The 19,387-nt window shown below is 41.0% G+C and overlaps 1 protein-coding gene across 1 annotated transcript; it reads left to right on the top strand.

Moving 5' to 3' along the window:
* The first annotated feature begins 587 nt into the window (after positions 1–587).
* Positions 588–19,182, top strand: porb (P450 (cytochrome) oxidoreductase b). Its single transcript, XM_070829127.1, has 16 exons — positions 588–628; positions 3,784–3,971; positions 9,645–9,693; positions 10,429–10,557; positions 11,140–11,292; positions 12,598–12,722; positions 13,060–13,149; positions 13,735–13,833; positions 14,124–14,240; positions 14,393–14,511; positions 14,949–15,130; positions 15,322–15,471; positions 15,591–15,858; positions 16,381–16,526; positions 16,936–17,021; positions 17,257–19,182. The coding sequence occupies exons 2-16, from the start codon at positions 3,793–3,795 to the stop codon at positions 17,399–17,401; spliced, it is 2,037 nt and encodes a 678-aa protein (XP_070685228.1). The 5' UTR covers positions 588–628; positions 3,784–3,792; the 3' UTR covers positions 17,402–19,182.
* Positions 19,183–19,387: the final 205 nt, after the last annotated feature.

Here is a 19,387-nt window from a genome sequence, read left to right as displayed (position 1 = left end):
TACGTACATTTTTGTGTAATAGTTCATAGTGAACTGCTGCATTAAGACTTTGAATGCATGACTTTTATTTGTGACATACTTGTGTAATGTGCCATTGCCACATTTACTTAAGCACAGCATTTGAATACTTCTTCCACTATTGGTTGTTGTGCTATCTAACATGATGTGTCCTTGGTGTTGTGAACAGCCTTCAAGTTGAGAAGGACGTGTCTAATGTCGGCCTGTCCGTCTGAGGGATACACAGTCTGCTCTGCTGATTGCATTACATAACCGTGACCCTTGGCCTGCTGCACATCCACACTTGTTTGTTGTAGCAGGTTACATCTACACAGTGACGTTAGATAATGCCTTTTGTGGGCTGGTCCAACCTGAAGCACGTGTCCGCAAAAATTTAATATAAACACGCTCAATTTTAAGAGCCAATGTCAACAGAGATGTAGCATAACAAAACACTCATGTAAATGTTTTAAAGTAAAGAAAACACGCCGAAATTAGACGTATTTTGGAGGTGAAAGTGCAGGAGTCCCCCCCCCACCAGGATCGAGATGGTTTGATCCTACATGGCGTAAAGTTTCCTTCCGCATTGAGCGCAGTGTGAGTCTGACTGACACAAAGAGGGGAGGCGAAGGTAAGCACAGCACCAAACACACATTTTTATCTGTTTTACACCGAGCTGTGCTCCGTGGCAGTCTGCGGGAACTACACGTAGGTAGTAACACAACAAGAAAACTTTAAAAGCAGAGGAAATGAGCGGCGTTGTCAGTGAAACATTAGCTCCAGTGAAGTGCTGACTCTGGTGTTGCGCAAACTGAAGCTAACTTCTGTCTTGGAGCAAGTGGTGTCTTCGGCATGAACAGCGTTAAATACACTAGATTTAATACGCTTTCCACACATTATTTTACAGCCGACACTATTCTGTCTCTTGATTAAATTGTATTTTTGACAGTGTCATGTTTCCAGCCGGTGTTACTACGCTCCGGGGATTAGTCAGGGCCCTGTTCTCCACTCCTGCTGGCTGTGACTTTACTAGTTTTATCTGTCCAGCATCGTTATTTTCATCCCATCAGCTTTGACTTAACTCCACTAAAATGAATTTAAGTGGCGTCTGTATTACATGTACAGCTACATGGAGCCGGTGCCGCCGCCTCGCCTGGTACTTGCACAACTATTTGCTTGAAGCAGAGGAGGTCAATTGTCTGAATGAACTCCAGTAAAACTCGTCCATGTCTGATTGATTGATCAATTAAATCCCCACCGGCAACAGCTACTAAAGCCTTTTTCATTTGGCCTTGTTGGAAACTACCCATAGTCTCACATGATGTTGAATGCACCATGTGTGAGCCAGTGATTGGTGTGTAATTGAAGCTACAGTATACAGAATTCAAGAGATTCAAGAGATTCAAAGTGTTTATTGTCATGTGTACAGTGCAGAAACGGGTTTCTCTGTACAATGAAAATACTTAATAATTACTTTGCCATCTGCACTGAATGCCAAAGAGTGAAAAAGAAGAGGATAGAATAAAATATAAAAACATATAAATATAAACTACTATTGCTAGATATAAATATATTTACATGTGTGCAAAAATGTGCAACTTAAAATAAAGTACAGTCATTGGAGATGTGTTTGGGATGGATGATTTAAAAACAGTATTTAAAACCGTAATTAAACACAGCTTGCCTGCTGACAGCTATTTATTTATGGGTATTTTTATCCTTTTTAGTTTCACCTCAGGTCATGTCTTTGCGAGGGAGTACACCACTGAGGAGAAATCAATTAATTCTTATCAAAGTCATTTGTAAAACTGGCCTTTGTTTCTGTTTAGGTTTGATTTGATTGTTTCAGGAGCTAACTTTTTACACGTTTGACACATGTTTTGACTTCTACAACTTGAGACAGGAGGCACTTGTGTTTTCGGTCTCCTAATTGACGCCGCTGGGAGATCACTAAGCAAACTAGTCGACATGGATACAATATCACAACAGACAGGAGACACTGAAACTGTAGACGTGATGCAGTTTGTGGCTCCTGGAGGATCAGACTTAACACGAGTTGGCAGTTTATCAAGTACATCCAGCTAAAACCAGTAATATTCATTCTACCCTTTATTGACATAAATGGGGTGTATCGGCGTAATGCACAACAGTTCCACTGTGCCACAAATGGTTAAGGTGCATACCACATAATCACGACCGTCCCTCGTTCAGTTCCAGCTGGGCACCATGGTTGCATGCCATATTTCTCTGCCCTCTTGTTTCGCCTCCACACTGTCTGATTAAAACTGAGATTAATACCCTTCATGATGGCAGGATTTATTGCCTCAAACCAGCAAACTCAGGTTGAGTTTGAGTTTATTGCTGCTTTTAATTGTATTGTGGCCCTTAGACCTAATAATAAGGCTCCCAAATCTCCAGGTGAGGCAGATGTCTTTACTGGTATTATCTCATTACTACATTGCGTCCTATCCGTGTAGCCTATATGTCGGGTTTTAAAAAAACAAATGTCTGTACAGAAAGTATGTTTTAGGTCCTTTAGAAACCATATTTCCAGTACAGACAAACAAATGATGAAGAGCACTGACAAGTTTATTTTACAGCTGTAAAATGTTTTCCTTGTACATAGCTCAGTCACAATTCTATAGTAAAGTAATTAGTTAATAGTAAAGTGATCTTTATCAATGTGTTTTTGTTAAGTGTGTTTCAGAAAAAAGCCGCCAAAATTTTTGTGAGCTTTAAAATTGGAGTATTGTCAGGCTATAGATTTGGTAAAGGGCATAGTTGGATGCAGATATAAAACTAGCAAGTGCAGTTTTAACAAACCAGTTAAACTTAAGGTATTTGTTAGCAAAGCTGCAGTGCAGCTACTGCCATGCTCAAAGCTCAAATCTTTAGTGAATTTTAGTATGAGTGATTATCACCTATTCCAAAACATATTGTCTGATTATAGAAATTGATCTGGTATAAAATGTTAATATAAGACCCATAATAATACTAATAATAATGATAATAATGATGATGATGATGATAATAATAATGATCATCTAAGAGATGGTCACACACACTCCATGTCAGCACGTCTGTGGTTTTATTACAAGCCTTGAAGGCAACGTGACTTCTGTACATACAGGCGTTTGGCCTGCAGTTACCTCTGCACATGATAGTTGAAGTGGTTTGCCTAATATATCAGTGAGTCAGCAGTCTAGTAGAAAGCCTCTGTGTGTATACTGTCTGTGCCACTCAAACTCTTCTCTGGTTGTGGACTAGCCAGTTTTTAACGGATAAAAGACAGCCCGATCTCATTGTTTTCACCCTTTCAACCACACTGAAAGTTGAGAGCTGAGAACATGAAGTCCCTTCGTGCTGAGTGTGAAAAGAGCTGCTGCTGTTGATGCATGACAAGAAATTCCTCGTATACTAAAGCGGTGGGTTACAATGTTAGAGTATGTCACGCTAAATGTAGTGCCAATTTTCCAATTATACTGAAACAAAAGCCATCATTGTGGTCCAGTATGTAGAATACTTCCCACATATGTTAGCAATCATGTATCTCTGTGCGGCGGCTTAACCAGTTTTACGCCCGGTTTTGTTCAGTTGGAATTTTGAAGTAAAACTGAATTTAAAATGTACATATTCATCTGCTTTTCTGAGACATGCGATAGATATAAGGAAGGCAATCAAGGACTAACATACTCTTAACTGCAATTATTGATTGCATAATCTGCTCAATGAGTTTTTCAATCAATTGTCAAGCCTATAAAGTGTGTTTATTCTGTCCCCATGTAGAGTCTTAACATGACAGACATGGACGGAGAGAGTGCCGCCCATACAGAGCCCGTGGTGGCCGAAGAGGAGCCTCTTTTCAGCAACCTGGACCTCTTCCTCTTCTCCCTGATTGTCGGCCTCGTCATTTATTGGTTCATGTCCCGCAAGAAGCCTGAGCCCCTTCCAGAATTCAAGAAGCTCGACACACCGTGAGTACCTGCCATTGTGTGCTTGGGTTTTAATGATTCTTAGACCTGGAGCATCTGGAGTATTGCCAGACTTGTATTCAGACCTTGAAACCTTTTAAAGCTTCCATATGAAAGGAGAAGCGCCTATATTATACATATTTGAAAGGTCGTGCTTTACTTTTTGTCTGTCTCATGTAGTGTTTGGTATTTTGAAGATTTTGCAGATTCTTGTCCTGATTCCTATTCTGTTTATTGATTCTAAATGTAATCAAGCTTTGGCTCAATCTTCTTTTATACAGTCTATGTCTGCGACAGACTGGGGCTTGTTTTTAGCCTAACCTAATGCCTTTTGCTCTGTGATGTCAAACCGAAGCAGTTGCTGATTACCTGCGGCCCCCATTGGCTAATTAAGAGTGAGTCAGCTGTCAGAGTTGCTTCTTTTATGGTTGCACGCTGCATTTTGGCCTTTGTTGTGGCTCAGACATCCATAGAAAGGTTTGGTCTCATTTTGAACTGGAGCATCTGCAAATTAATGCCATACTTAGTATGCTATGATCCACTACAGTAAATCACAGTTGAGTGTAACAATACAGTATACAGTGTGTTCAGTTTGAGTCTACATTTACAAACACACAAGGGAAGCAAAGGTTGAAATAAAAAAGATAAAAATAATAAAAGTTAAATACTTTTTATTTTCTACCTTTTTATTACTTCATATTTCATTGATTTAACTTTTTTGGAATATTATAATCTTGACCAATACAAAAGATCTTCCACATTATATGTATATATATTATATGTATATATATATATATGTGTGTGTGTGTGTGTGTGTGTGTGTGTGTGTATATATATATACACACACACACACACACACATATATGTATATATATATATTATAATATAAATATATATAAATAAATAAATAAAATATCTATATTAATATTAATATAATATAAATATAATTCATATTGTTCAGTGTTTCTCAATACCATAACTTGATTTGTATACTGTTTTGTCTTCAGACAATGTAATATCACTTGTCACACATCATTGGTTTTGGCCATAGTGCCCCACATTTTGGCTGCAATGACCTAATAAATTTGTAAATATCCAATGCCTAAGTAGCCTTGCTTTAAAAAGCAGCTTAATTCCAGGTCTGGAATAGGTGGATGTATCTCCAGTGGTCTTCCTGTGTCTTATTACATACAAGCAGTTGGAAAGAAACAAATACCGTCCCTCTTGTGGGCTGCGTGAACTCCCTGGGCGTTTAGACAAGTGTGTGAGAGTGCATGGCTTAAGGCTTGTAAATGTTCCACTAGGAGCGACCTTTGTTTTCTCTCTCACTGCCTTGCAGAAACTTATCTGATCTTCCACTCTCTGCGTGTCTCTCCTCCTCTGTTCCCTCCCCTCATCACTTGTCAGTAGAGGGATGGAGGCTTGGCTTAATTTCAATGGACTCTCCTTCCATTGGCCACATTTCTAGTCCCTCCCCAACCACAACAGGATTTTTTCGGTCACCGGAGTAAAGCCACGGGCCAGCAGCAGCTACACTCGCTGTGTGGCTGAGGTCTTGCGTGGTTGTGTGAATGGAGACAGTGTTGGAGGCCGAGTGGGGAGGGGGGATCCTGACCATTTGTGCGAAAACAGAAGGTTGGCCAGAACAGGGGGAAAGACCCCTGTAGAGCGTGTTTTGCTGTGGGAAGAGTGTGTATCTGTGGAGGGCGGGAATACAGGAAGGGAACACAGAGCAACACAAGAGCCAAGCTGGTCTCCCCTCCCCTTAAAGGGAGCAGTGATTACCTAACTGTTATGAAGGGGGCGTAGTCTTCCATGTCTTTCCTGTGCTTTTGTTTTTGGCCCTGAATCCATTTTGAAAGTTCCCTGGAGGAGAGCAAATGAGGAGGGTGAGCCAAGCTCCTTTTGTGAGTCCTCTCCAAAGGTGGAAAGTTGAAGCAGACAGAAAAAGAAAAAAAAAAGACAAGCAACCCTTTCTTAGTCCTGAGTTAGTTTTGTTTTTTAGTTGTTTTTTTTTTTCATTCTTCTTTCCCCACTCCCCTGTTTTTCTTGTGTGCCTGTGTGGGCTGAGCTGCTCTGCCATTGGAGTAGGGCCATGTCACAAATGGAATCCTTTTATGATAAATGAGGTTGCCATAGCAATGACATTCCCCTCTCTCCTCCAGTGAAATGGGGGGCGGGGGATGAAAAACTACCATTCACAGCTTTCACCCCCCCCTCCTTTTTTTTTTTTCAATGGTCCACCGAGGAGTTGCTCTGATAACTGGCCAAATTCTCAGAATGGATCTTGTAGACTTTTTCCTTCCTAACACCTTTCAGACCGGAGAGGAAAAGGGGCGGGGATGAGGAGGAAGGCATTTTCAGCCCCAGAGTGTTTCAGTGCGTGTCTGTGTGAGTCAAAAGTGTGGGTCTGCAGCTCAGCTACATTTTATGGGAAAGTCAGTTTCCCACCATTGTGTCCTCAGCGGTTGCCAGACACTAACAGGGCTTGTAGGCTGTAAGTGCGGTGGAGTTTTCTGTGTGTGTGTGTGTGGAGAGCAGACGCTGCTGGTTGCAGAGAGCAGCACAGGAAGAGGCAGAGTTCAGATCGTGTTGGAGCCTCTAAGGTGAACGCAGGCAGCTCTTCCAAGCCTGCGAGCGTCTGGCTGCCTTTTGTGGACCGGTTTTGTTTTTCCATCCTGTGGCTGCGGAGTGTTGACGTTGCTTTTGATTTTGAGCGTGGCGGTTCCCGGCGTGGCCTAGCCAGGGGTGCTAGTGGCAGCTGTGAGCTACAGGGCTGCATGCCATGGGCTGTGTCTTCTCCCTGCCAGAGGACAGGAGAGATGCTGCTGAGAGGTCAGTAAAGTGTTTGATTTCCTGCTCCTTCTGAGGCACAATAAGTATTTTTTTAATTGTGCTGTTCAGTTTGAGAGCACAGATCACACTTGGAAGTGTTTGTTTGGCACATTGTAAGTGATAAGTGGTGCCTTGTTTCCAAAGTAAGCTCTATACATGTGTCATTTGCACAGTCTGGCAAGATGATGGATTTTAAAAGCCATACAGTGTTCCCAGGAGGTTATGCAAGAGGCTTGTCACAGTTGCCTGTTTGACTACAAACATAATTTAATCATTGGGTCTTCCCCTTTTTTTCCTCAAACACTGTTCAGTCAGTTACCATGTTGTGCTGTCCATTTCCAGCCTTGTTCCATTTGAATTAGTTTGATCAGTTGATCACCTCCTAGTTTGAATGAGTCTGTTCCAGAGCAGGTCTGAACTGACTCAGCGCACAAAGGTTTAGCTCCTGGACGGATTAATGAATGGCAAGTAAATTTTGACAGAATATACAGATGATGAGCTCTGAACTGTGTGGCTGAAACTATAAATAGTTCAGTCACTACAGTGAAACACCGGCACGCGTTAGTTTGTTGTCATGTTGGACTTGAGCCATTGCGAGAAGGAAAAGATGTTCACGATCATGAGCTCATTTGCATGTTGTTGGAGTCAAAGTAGCAGGCTTAGCAGATCACTGTATTCCTGTTTTAGGGATACCAACATTAAAAACATCTGATTTGCAAGCACAACTTTGTTTGTCAGATTCAGGCTGTAAATAGTAGTTCAACAACTGATGTGCCATCAACTATGATTAATTCCCTTTTCAGTTTTTTGTCAGTAGTTTAGTTTTAGTTTTAATCTTGGAGTATAAAGTTGTAGTGAAATACACAGCGGGGGGGGGAATTACCAAAGAAATTGATTAAAATTCCAGATTGGGCAGTCATTAATAAAATCACATACAATCACTGAGTATTAGACGCTGCACAGTTTCTTGGGTCTGGTAACTGGGCTATTTCCTTAACTGAAAACTCTACCTGTTGAGTGACTGCGGGGCCGGTGAGGCTGACGCTCTCAGCTGATAACATTTCAGACTGATCCCGTTAAAGCTGTCAGGAATGCTCCAGCTTTGGGGCAACAGCTATCAAATTTCGATCAGGAATTTACACTTTACCTTATTAACCCACGGGGGCCATTTTAACGGCGTGCCTGCACTCTGTGCTCTGCTGCCCTGTGGATGGATGCTTTAGGTTGTAAATTGATTGACTAAATGTGTGTTAGAGCCAAAATGAAATCGGATGTCAGGTGTGTAATGCCTTCATACTTCATATAGCCCAGGTCACACTATAGCTGTTTCTCTTTATGGACTGATGGCCTTGTGCTTTTGGATATAGAAAATATATTCATCTAGCATACTATGTCTACATGTATTGCCTTTTTACTCCCTTTTCAGTGCAGACAAAATTGCAGCTGTCCACTCAGACCTTTGATGCTGAATGATGCCGGCGTCGCCTTTTATTTGGCTCGATAATAGATTTTGCTTTCTGTGTCCCTTTTTTACCAACACTGTTTGCACATGCTGTTTTGATCTCTTCCCATCCATTAATTACTTCCTGGATAAATCTGATTCAAGATTTTGAATTACCATAAGGTGAAACGCGTAGTGGTCGGCTATATCAGCACTACACTTTACCCTCTTTTAATACCGAAAATCGCATTATGTTTGCGTATGCTTAGTAAGTTCTTGTACATACAGTTTTGTACTTACAGTGTTGTGACAATCACACTTGCAGTGAGTAGACAAATCTGCAGATTTTGCTATACATTCATATAGGCAAAAAATGGCAGACTGTGTACAAGTTAATAGGTTTATAATGTCATTGCCCCATGATGAGGGCACTATCAGATGTGACTACTGACTATAATTACATTTTATGTATTCCATTAAATTAATTTGTTGTATTCTTGCAGCATGTATGACAATATGCCTTATTCTTTGAGCTGCAACCTCACTGGTGTCAAACAGACTGTGGAACAAATGAAAAATAAATATGAAATACAATACAAAGTGATAAGTAGGATTCCTTTCTTATTACTACTACAAGGCTTCAGTCTCTGTTGTAGGCTGATATCAGTAGGCTGTACAAAAGCAAAGTGACATTGCTTTGACATTGTTTGCAGCTAGCAGGAAAACTAGATAGGTAAAAGATGGGAGGGGGGGCCTCTTACACGGTAGTACACTCCTGCTGAGGAGCTGGCCCTCTGAAGCAGTGAGGGTCACAAAGTAACACAAGGCAACGTGGGACTGTAAATGCACAGCTCTGCTATGCTGCACCGGCAACGTACTGCTCAAGAAGCTAACACAGATAAGTCGTTCTCTCCATGATGATGCTGTTCTTCAGTGGCCCTACTCCTGAACGTGTTAGGTCTACAGCTTCAGTTACCATGGCGATATACTCCGGTGAGAAGTGATCCACCATCCTAACCTCTAAAACCCAGGGTTAACTTGAAGTTACCTCTCCGACCCCAAATCCTGCTCTAGAGCACAGGCCTGTGGCGTTTGGTTAGACAAACAATCTGTTACCTAGATGTCAACACAACACTGCAGCCAGCTGTCACTCAGGTTTACTGACGGGTCATCATTAAACACACAGAGCAACACTAGACAACAGTGTCCTCTGGGTGTGTTGTAAAGATATGAAGAAAATATTTCTACTCATGGATCAGGTTAGATCATTAAGATTTAGATAGATTTAAGACTTAAATAGCATTTAAGCATTTATTTATTCCTTATCTTCACAACAGATGAACACGGTCATTTCTAAATAGTTGATTATTAACAAGTCAAATCCTTTTGTTTTTTTCCAGAGCACCCACCACAAGAGAGACAAGTTTCATCGAGAAAATGAAGAAAACTGTGAGTTCAAAAATGTTTTATGTTTTTTCACTTCTGCCTCAGCTGTTTTGTGTATCAGCTGTCTTATTCAGCCAACATGTATCCATTCTCCAGGAGCACTTTTATTGCTGTTGTTCCAAAACATTACACTGGATTTTAAAAGAGGACTGTGAGCCACTTTGACTCGGAGACAAACGATACCAAACAGTGTCGGTGTCGGTGTCGGTGGATCTTCACCACATGTTGATCGACCCTGAACTTGTTTTCCTCAGTAAATAAAGCTGATGTGCAAGTTGAAGCACTTCAGCTGAATAGTGGATTTGAGTTTGTTTTTTTCCTGGCAGCCTACAGCCAAATATTGAAAAGAATTTCATTCATTAAAATGCTAAAACATGCTTTTCCTCTGTAAATGTGTATAGGAGGAGCTGTTTATGTAAAGAGAGGCTATATGTTGGTGAAATGCTTGGTTGGTTTTTGATTTCACATTTGTTTGTTTGGAAGAGGCTTGAAGAAATGTAAACTCCCTGTCACGTGCATAAGTACTAGTCGGCAATGCAGCATTTCAGGATTTGGGAGAACATTTTAAGTATGTTTTAGGTATGTTACAAAAGCATCTGCATCTGTTGTACCTGCTCACATGCTTGTCTTTCGTAAAGCAGCCTCTAGACATGAGAGCTGGCTTCACTTGGTATTGTGGTTGTGATAGAAAGCTTTTAATTGCACCATGTAAATACTTTTCTGCCTGTTGTTTTCCAGGGCAAGAACATCATTGTGTTCTACGGCTCCCAGACTGGCACAGGAGAGGAATTTGCCAACAGACTGTCCAAAGACGCTCAGCGCTACGGAATGAAAGGAATGGCTGCCGACCCAGAAGAGTATGACATGGTAATTTGCATCCAAACCACAGAATTAAAATGAACAGAGGTCCATTTCTGATGTCATGGAAAAAGTATCACAGCAGTGCTGAAGAAGTGAGCGAGTTACTACATTCATCATTCTCGTAACACCTCCGCGGTGATAATTTGATTCTCCTGCATTGTCCAGACATGACAGTTTAGTCATGTTGATGATGATATAACACGTGGCAGATTCTAAATGAGCCAAATAATGGTTTATAACAACTGCCACGGTAACATGATCTCTTCTAATTTTACAGTCTGTGTGCTAAAATAAACCACATCCAGGCAAGCATGTCCATAAATACCCAAGGGCAGCACACGCTTTTTCAGTCACAATAATACAAAGTGTACAACATTATGATCTCAGGCGTAACCTAATGTGTTGCAACACGGCTGTGATGACAAGCACAGTCACAGATGATTTACTTTTTATATTCTATGATTTATTTATGCAATGACTTAAGTTTGTTGACATCACTTGAGACAGCCAGACATTTAATGATTGAATAAAGTAAATTATTAGTTATTCAGCTCTCACTGTCTCTAAATCTGATGTCTCATGTTCCAGGGGGAGCTGTCCCGTCTGTCTGAGATTAAGAACTCCCTCGCCATATTTTGCATGGCAACCTATGGTGAAGGTGACCCGACCGATAATGCCCAGGACTTCTATGACTGGCTGCAGGAAAATGATGATGAAGACCTCTCCGGTCTAAACTACACTGTGAGACTTTATGCTTACCTTTTGTATGCATGCATCCTGATCTTTTAATCTCTCACAGGCTTTCAGAAGAGATAAGTGTGTACACTGAAAAATGCAACTAACAACTATTTTCATTATCCCTGAATCTATCAGTTATTTTCACAAGTTGTCCATTAATCAACAGCCCAAAAACCAAGAATATTCAATTCAATGTTGTTTTAAGGTCCTAAAAGGCTGTTAATGTTCACAATGCATAACTTGGAACCAAAAATGACCTTAACTGTTCATAGTTCATCATCGTAGGTGCGTCTAAGAGCGTCTGCATTGGCCCAACAGTTAAAGCATGAAGACCAGAGATTAGAGCTGTTCTTTCAAAAGGTTTCCACAGAAGAAGTTGACAGACTCAGATGATTAAATGGCCAAAAGGCAAATGAACATGAGTCATTCTTAATCAAATCAAATCAAATCAAATCAAAGAACTCATACACCATTGAACAAAGAAACGCAGTAAATGTACTAAATATCCACAGCTTATTTAAATAATTAATGTGGTATATATGATTGACCAGTTTTTTTTTTTCAAAATGCACATTTTACTGTACAGTTTCTTTGTAGCTCGCTACGTACACTCCTGCACTATAGAGATGGAAAGGGTCATTCAGTCTTTGATATTAGAGGTAACATTGCATAGAAATTTTAATAGTTAGCTTGGACTGCTTGGATATACAGGCTGGATTTGCTCACATACATGCAAATTAACTCCAGTAGTTGCGGAGTCACGCCATGTCTGTTTGCGTGTTGCACACTAACATACAGCACACACTTCACAAGCATGAGCTCCGTCGGGCTTTGTGTGCATCATGAAAGAAGGGGCTTTGTGTGTCGTCATGTCTGGTCCGTCTGTGTGTGTCATTGTGTCAGTGATGTGGCACAGCGGCCCTGGCCTCATTTGAGTGAAGAACTGTGGGAAACCTAGGGAAATTCTTTGACTCGCATCTTCCCTCCTGTATCTACTGTTGCTCTAGTCTGTATTAGAGCGACTACATACACTATAGTAACAGATTCTCAGAGTCTCTTGTGAGACATTATTTAGTTTTTATTTTGTATTTTAGTAGAGTAACAACAACTTTCTGTGTTCACTGATCAGCCTTAAACCAAAAAGCAGTCAAATGTCTTAATTTGTGTATAGCTAAACTACATGAGCTCATTTTTAGATTGGTAACTGAAAATTCAGAAGTTCATTGTGTGCTCTTATTTCCACTTTAACTGCTTGTTTGGTTCAAAATCAAGCCAAGTCTGCTAACTGACTTCCTGTTCTGTTTCCAGGTCTTTGCTCTGGGCAACAAGACATATGAACACTACAATGCAATGGGAAAATATGTTGATAAAAGGCTGGAGGAACTTGGGGCTAAGCGCATCTTTGACCTTGGTTTAGGAGATGATGATGGCAAGTAAGTGAGCCACATTTCTGTGGGTGTAGAGGGTGCAGAGCACACATAACATGATGTGGCCCACCACATCAGTGATCCTGTAAGAACATGGTGGGCAGCCGGACCAAGATGTCACCTTCAAGTGTACATTTTTGACCCCAAAGTCATAGAAATCTTCAATAAGTTTGCTGCATCAAACATGGGGTGTGATGATTAGGAAAAAAAATCAGCATGTTGGGATAGTCCAGCTGTTTGTCCTTTTTCTATGTTTTTGAAAAGCACATGGCTGTGTAATTTGTTGAACAAGGGTGAATTCAAACGACTTTTGCAGCTGACTGGCCTGGTTTTTCCCTTTCAGTCTGGAAGAGGACTTTGTTTCATGGAGAGAGCAGTTCTGGCCGGCCGTCTGTGAGCACTTTGGAGTGGAAGCCTTAGGAGATGAATCAAGGTTCAATCAGACATTTATTTTCATTCATTTCAAGTTTTTACTGCTCTTCAAATACCTTATTTTTGACCTTATTATAAAATTGTCTTAACTTTTACCCTCAACCTTTTTTTTTTTTTTTTTCACATTTTCAATCTTTTCCAGCTGTTTATCATTTTTACCTGGGAGGATTACACAGATGGTGATAGGGAAAGGCTTGCAAACACAATAGCACAAACATATGTGATCTGTGGTAAAGGTTTAGTAATGTATTGTCTTTGTCAGGTGAAAGTTAGTTTTCACATAACTATTTTCAAATTGCATAAGATTTAAAAATAAAAAAAAAAAAGGAATGAATCACAGACTGAAGTTACGAAGTGACTGTACACATCACAGCGCACGGGCTAAGTTTGAAATGACACTCCACCCAAAGCCTTTTTTAGTTTTTCTTTGTTTGGAATGTCCATATCCTGGCAAAGCCTTGTGATGTAATGCAATGCAGTGCTGAATCAGGACCCGTGTTATTTAGCACACCCACTCGAACATTTGCCAAGAATAATTTGTGTGCAGTGTCTAAAGATGCTAACTTGTAGTTCTGTTCTCTCTCAGCATCCGCCAATATGAGCTGAAGGAACATACTGACCTCAACATGAACAAGGTGTACACAGGAGAGATTGGCCGCCTGAAGAGTTTTGAGGTCCAAAAGCCGTAAGTACTGTAACAAAGACGCTGTTCATTACCAGAGTTCATTCATCATTATAGTGCTCAGTCATTGCTCACTTTTCACCCATTTATAACCAAATGCAAAGTTTACAAAAGGTCAAAAGCTTTCTGCCCCCTAGTGGATACTGGTGAAACATTTCTGCAGCCTTTTTAAATCAAACACTCATGAGTTATTGTTCGAGCAACGTGTCTTAGTAATTTCTGTCTCTTTTATGGCCAACTTCAGCCTTTGGTAATTGCATTTTGACATTTTAGTGTTTCGCTTTTATCTACAGGCCCTTTGACTCAAAAAACCCTTTTCTGGCACCAGTCACTGTCAACCGCAAACTCAACAAAGCTGGTGACAGACATCTTATGCACCTTGAACTAGACATAACAGGCTCCAAAATCAGGTAAGACTGGCTGGAAACATCCAGTTCATTGCTGTATATGCTTTTTCGTAACCCTTCTCCCACATGAGATATGACGATTCTGATTCATGTTCCGTTTTGAAGCTTTATGAATCCAGGCCAAAGTCTAGACTTGTCACATTCTGTTATTTCAGGTATGAGTCAGGGGACCACGTTGCTGTTTATCCCACGAATGACTCTGCGTTGGTGAACAAGCTGGGACAAATCCTTGGAGTGGACCTTGACATGGTTATCTCTCTCAACAACCTTGATGGTATGGCATTGAAACCCTGAAACACCTTGACTTTACAAGTCCGGCCCTTAGACTCTCCCACAAGATATGAGGGACGTTTCCACGAAAACCTCCCTCAATATCAAGACTTGATGTCTCAGCTCACGTAATGCATATGAACCGGATACTGTTATGTTATTGAAATTACACGTTTTTGCTGTAACATAAGATGTTGCCTTCATAACATGATGTAACTAGTTTAAGTTATGTGCTTGCATAAGTGATAATTAATGCAGCTCCTGTTCAGTGTTTACCAACTTCACTGACTTCTACAATAGTAGAAAGTATTTCCTTCACAAAATAGAGCACTAATTTGGCCTGGAGATAACTCCCTTTTTGAACTTTAAAAGCGTTTCTGATCATCAGGTTACAATGAACTTCATGTTGACATAATTCTAATTTTTTAATGTATTCTTCAGAGGAGTCCAACAAGAAGCACCCTTTCCCCTGTCCCACTACCTACCGCACGGCCCTCACTCACTACTTGGACATCACACACCCTCCTCGCACCAACGTCCTCTATGAGCTGGCACAGTACGCCTCTGACCCCAAAGACCAGGAGAATATGCGCAAGATGGCCTCTTCGTCACCTGAGGGCAAGGTCAGTGGCAGATGGTCAAGATTCATAGGTTACGGTTAACCACCATCTGACATTCATTCAATAATTAGTTAATGTTCTAGACACACAGCTGCAGTAACATCTCACCCGCCTCTCTGTTTGCGATGCCCTGTTTTCAACCATTGTCCACCTCTTCCTCTTGTTTTTGTCTTTTTGTCGCCACCTCTTCACAGGCTCTCTACCAGAGTTGGGTGTTGGATGCCAGCAGAAACATCCTCGCCATCCTGGAGGACATGCCTTCTTTGAGGCCTCCTATTGACCACCTGTGTGAGCTGATACCTCGTCTCCAGGCTCGCTATTATTCCATCGCCTCCTCCTCTAAGGTAATCCCCCGTTGAAGTCACTCAGAGTGTTGCCCTTAGCAGCACAAGACATACGAAAACACCGGACAGATGTGAGAATTAAAGTGGAGGCCTTTTAGTAACCATCGTCTCTTCTGTAGGTTCACCCCAACAGCATCCACATCTGTGCCGTAGTGGTGGAGTACACGACCAAGACCGGCCGCGTCAACAAGGGAGTTGCCACCAACTGGCTGAAGAACAAATTGGTCACCGACAACGGCCACAAGTCCACCGTTCCCATGTACATCCGCAAGTCTCAGTTCCGCCTGCCCTTCAAAGCCACCAACCCAGTGATTATGATCGGCCCTGGGACGGGAATCGCTCCCTTCGTGGGCTTCATTCAAGAAAGGGGCTGGCTCAAAGAGCAAGGTATTTATACACACACGTGTTCCATGGTGTGTGTGTGTGTACACACTTTCAACAAACAAATTTAAAAAACCATTTAAGAATAACGATACAAGTAAGGATTGATCGATACAAATAATCAGCACCTTAATAATCTTTATTCGGTTATCAGTATTCTTTGTTATTAGCAAATATTTAGGTAATAATTCACTTTTATGAGGCCTACCATCATCCATTCACCTGTAAACCGAAGCCTTATAGGTGTTTGACTTGTGCTCATGTGTCAGTGTGTGGGTGCACACAGTTATTGTTTCCTTTTGAAAACGACGTGCCTGACCAGCTTTTAATGCATGTTGACCTGTTCAGATAAACTGCCCATTGCTGTTGCTCTGAATGGACCATTAGTTTGAACTCAGAGCTAAGAGTTGGGCTGCTTTTAAGTAGCTATTGTGAAAGTTACTTATAAAACATAAGTGTGCCTGCAGTTTGGTCAGACAATGACTTTGATGACTGCAATTAAAAAGTTCTGTTTTGTTTCCTTTATAGGGAAGGAGGTTGGAGAAACAGTGATGTATTTTGGCTGCAGACATAAGAACGAGGATTATATCTACCAAGAGGAGCTGGAGCAAGCAGAGAAGAACGGCGCTCTAACACAACTTCATGTTGCCTTCAGCAGAGACCAGGAGCAAAAGGTACGGCGGGCTCACCTCACTGCTGTTGGTGTCCCTGGAAACTGCTGCTAGCTGGGATTCAAACATGGTTTCTGTGGGTGAAACGTAGCTGATTGTCAAAGGATTTGTGCTAACAGAAACCAAAGTCAGTGTCATTGTTTAGTCTACAACATGGACCAGAATAGGCAGTAAATCTCAATTGCTGCAGTTGTTGGCTGATAATCAGCACATTAGCTGTTTTAACAACAGATTTCAGATTATTGTTCAGATTACAGTCAATGAGTAAATGATATAACAGCTGTACAGTCTACTGCATATTCTTCGTCTGTCTGCTGATAAACTCTTGTCTGTGTGTTTGCAACTTTTATGGCTCTATGCTAAATACAGTTTCTTATGAAAAATGTTTCCCTGTCTGTCTTCGAACACGAAGGTGTACGTGCAGCATCTCCTGACGAAAAATAAGGAGAACATCTGGAAGCTGATCCACTCGGACAACGCTCACATCTACATCTGCGGGTATTTAACACATTTGACAAGCAAAACAATTCACATTAAACGTCCTGCAGTCAGAAACGTGCATCTGTCACGGTCATTTATTGTGGAAGCACTGATGTTGTGGAAGAATTTTGATTTGTGTCGTTGAATACTGGCACATTACGCTTGAACTGATGTTGAATTAACATACAAGATGAGAAAAGCACTACAAAAAAGATGACTCGACGTCTGAAGTGATCTCTTTCCTGATTTTAAGGGATGCAAGGAACATGGCCAAGGATGTGCAGACGTCTTTCCACGAGATAGCAGAAGAGCTGGGAGGCATGACGCGCACGCAGGCCACAGATTACATCAAGAAACTGATGACCAAGGGACGCTACTCACAAGATGTCTGGAGTTAAGAGCCTCCGACGCAGCCACAGCCTCACTACTCAAGTGGTGGTTTTTAAATTTTCTATTTTTACTGTATGTCTTGTTTCATCAGGACTGAATATAAAAACATTAAACTCTTGTTCATCACCCTGGTTTATGAGAGTTACAGGTAGCAGGAGATCATGCAGGAAACCCTACCTCAGCAGGTTTTGTTAATAAACCCATTCACGACCCACTTCAGTCAGTATTTCCTATGTGCACTTCGTTATGTCTCTGGACCACCAGCCTGTGTGTGCTGGCTTTCTCACCCGAGCCGCGGTCTCGGACCAAACCAGCCTGGGTTCCACAGACTGTACAGAGTCTCAGATATAAATTCATGCATTTGTGTAACTCACTGCAACTCTGGACGCCAGGAGGGGGATTAAATGCAGAAACCCACTGGTTTGAAATGTCCCAACATCTAACTTTACGAATGCAGCAAAGAGTCATCTTCATTTCAGATTATTCAATTTGATTAGATTCAATTTCACATTCATGAGTAATTCTGTTTGGCTCACAGCAGTTTTATAAACTGATGACAGCTCAGAGTGGAGAATAGATGTGTTTTTCGCAACTCCCTGTGTCCGACATCTGGATGTACATAATATAATTCCACTGTGAACATGAAGATTTACATTGAAAATGGATGAAGCTCATTTAGTTTGCCGTCTCGAGATATCCGTAGCTTTGGTCTAACTCAGTAACATATTGTAGACATAACGCCGCAGTAGGTTAATACGGCATCATGTGTCGAAGAAAAGAATGGGGTTTCGAGTGTTCCTGTTCCTGAAAGGATGCTGACTGTAGTCTCTCGGAGCTGATCTAGTGGTGCTCTGGAAAGTACTCAAAAATACATTTAATGTTGTAGAAAACATGTCAGAACTGTGTGAGGAAAAATGTTTGGTGTAACAAACTGCCATCATAGGTACAATTATGTTTACCTTTGTATTTTGACAAGGGATTTTGCCTCTTATGCATTAGTTGCTGTTTGTTTTAATCAGTAACGGCAAACTTTAGAGAGGCACAAAAAGTGATGCAAAGGTGAAGATCATTTATAGAAGAAAAAAAAGAGAGATTATGAGATGAGATTATGTGCATTTTATCTGCCATAAAAGCCTGTCTTTAAACGTGATTTTAAACAAATGAATCTGTAGGTTCTCTGTACTATTTGTAAAATGGGAAAACATTAGAAATGTTGGCCTTGAAACCAAATCTGCCCTCCCAAACGCTTCCTGTTTATTTTGTTATGCATCCGACAGGTTTGTTATGTGGCAGTACCACTCTGACATGTGGCAACCACCTCTGCTTGATTGTTATCTGTAAATTATTTTAAATTTGTTCCAGACCAGACACACCGAAACATTTAGTGTGTCTCTCTGCATATCTGTCAGTCGGTGCTCGTCCCTGTGATTTTGTGACAATATGGAAGTTTGTAGCCTGGCTTCACCAGACTAGTTCACAAATGGGAATCTGCCAGAGCAAACAAATCACGAGCTCGCAGATTCATCTGGTTTCCAGGCTAGAAAGTCAGCCGACCAGTTCGAGTGCAGTCCGTGCCTTTTTAACACTGCCTTATCTATTAAGTTAGCATTAAAACCCTGATGCTTCACTGTCATTTTAACAGTTAATTTTTCTTCCATGCTTATATTTTGATAGAAAGTCACTTTAGCCAATGCAGTCACTTTTTGTCATCCCCCTTCATGATGTAATTATTTGATTTTTATCAAGGCATGCATTTTATAATGAATAAATTTTGAATAATTTGTCTGGTTTATGACTTTTTTTGTCGAAATGAGGTCACACTTCATCAGGTTCATTAACATGCAGAGACTTTAAATGTTAAAACATTGGATGTTAGTAGCACAAGTATTATTCACAATATGAGCTACATTGTGCAAACAACTTGCGTGAGGCCTGGATCCAGATGCTGTAGCAGTTCTGCAGTCTATTAATTCAGCAGATTGTCATCTCAACCA

The sequence above is a fragment of the Pempheris klunzingeri genome, chromosome 4 (assembly GCF_042242105.1).
Source record: "Pempheris klunzingeri isolate RE-2024b chromosome 4, fPemKlu1.hap1, whole genome shotgun sequence".
NCBI lineage: Eukaryota > Metazoa > Chordata > Actinopteri > Acropomatiformes > Pempheridae > Pempheris > Pempheris klunzingeri.
This window is presented reverse-complemented; position numbering and strand designations above follow the sequence as displayed.

Coding starts and splice junctions, on each gene's coding strand:
- porb (XM_070829127.1), top strand. CDS start 3,793: ATGACAGACATGGACGGAGAGAGTGCCGCCCATACAGAGCCCGTGGTG. Junction 15,859..16,380: donor GGGCTGGCTCAAAGAGCAAG/GTATTTATACAC, acceptor TTTCCTTTATAG/GGAAGGAGGTTGGAGAAACA. Junction 16,527..16,935: donor GCAGAGACCAGGAGCAAAAG/GTACGGCGGGCT, acceptor TCGAACACGAAG/GTGTACGTGCAGCATCTCCT.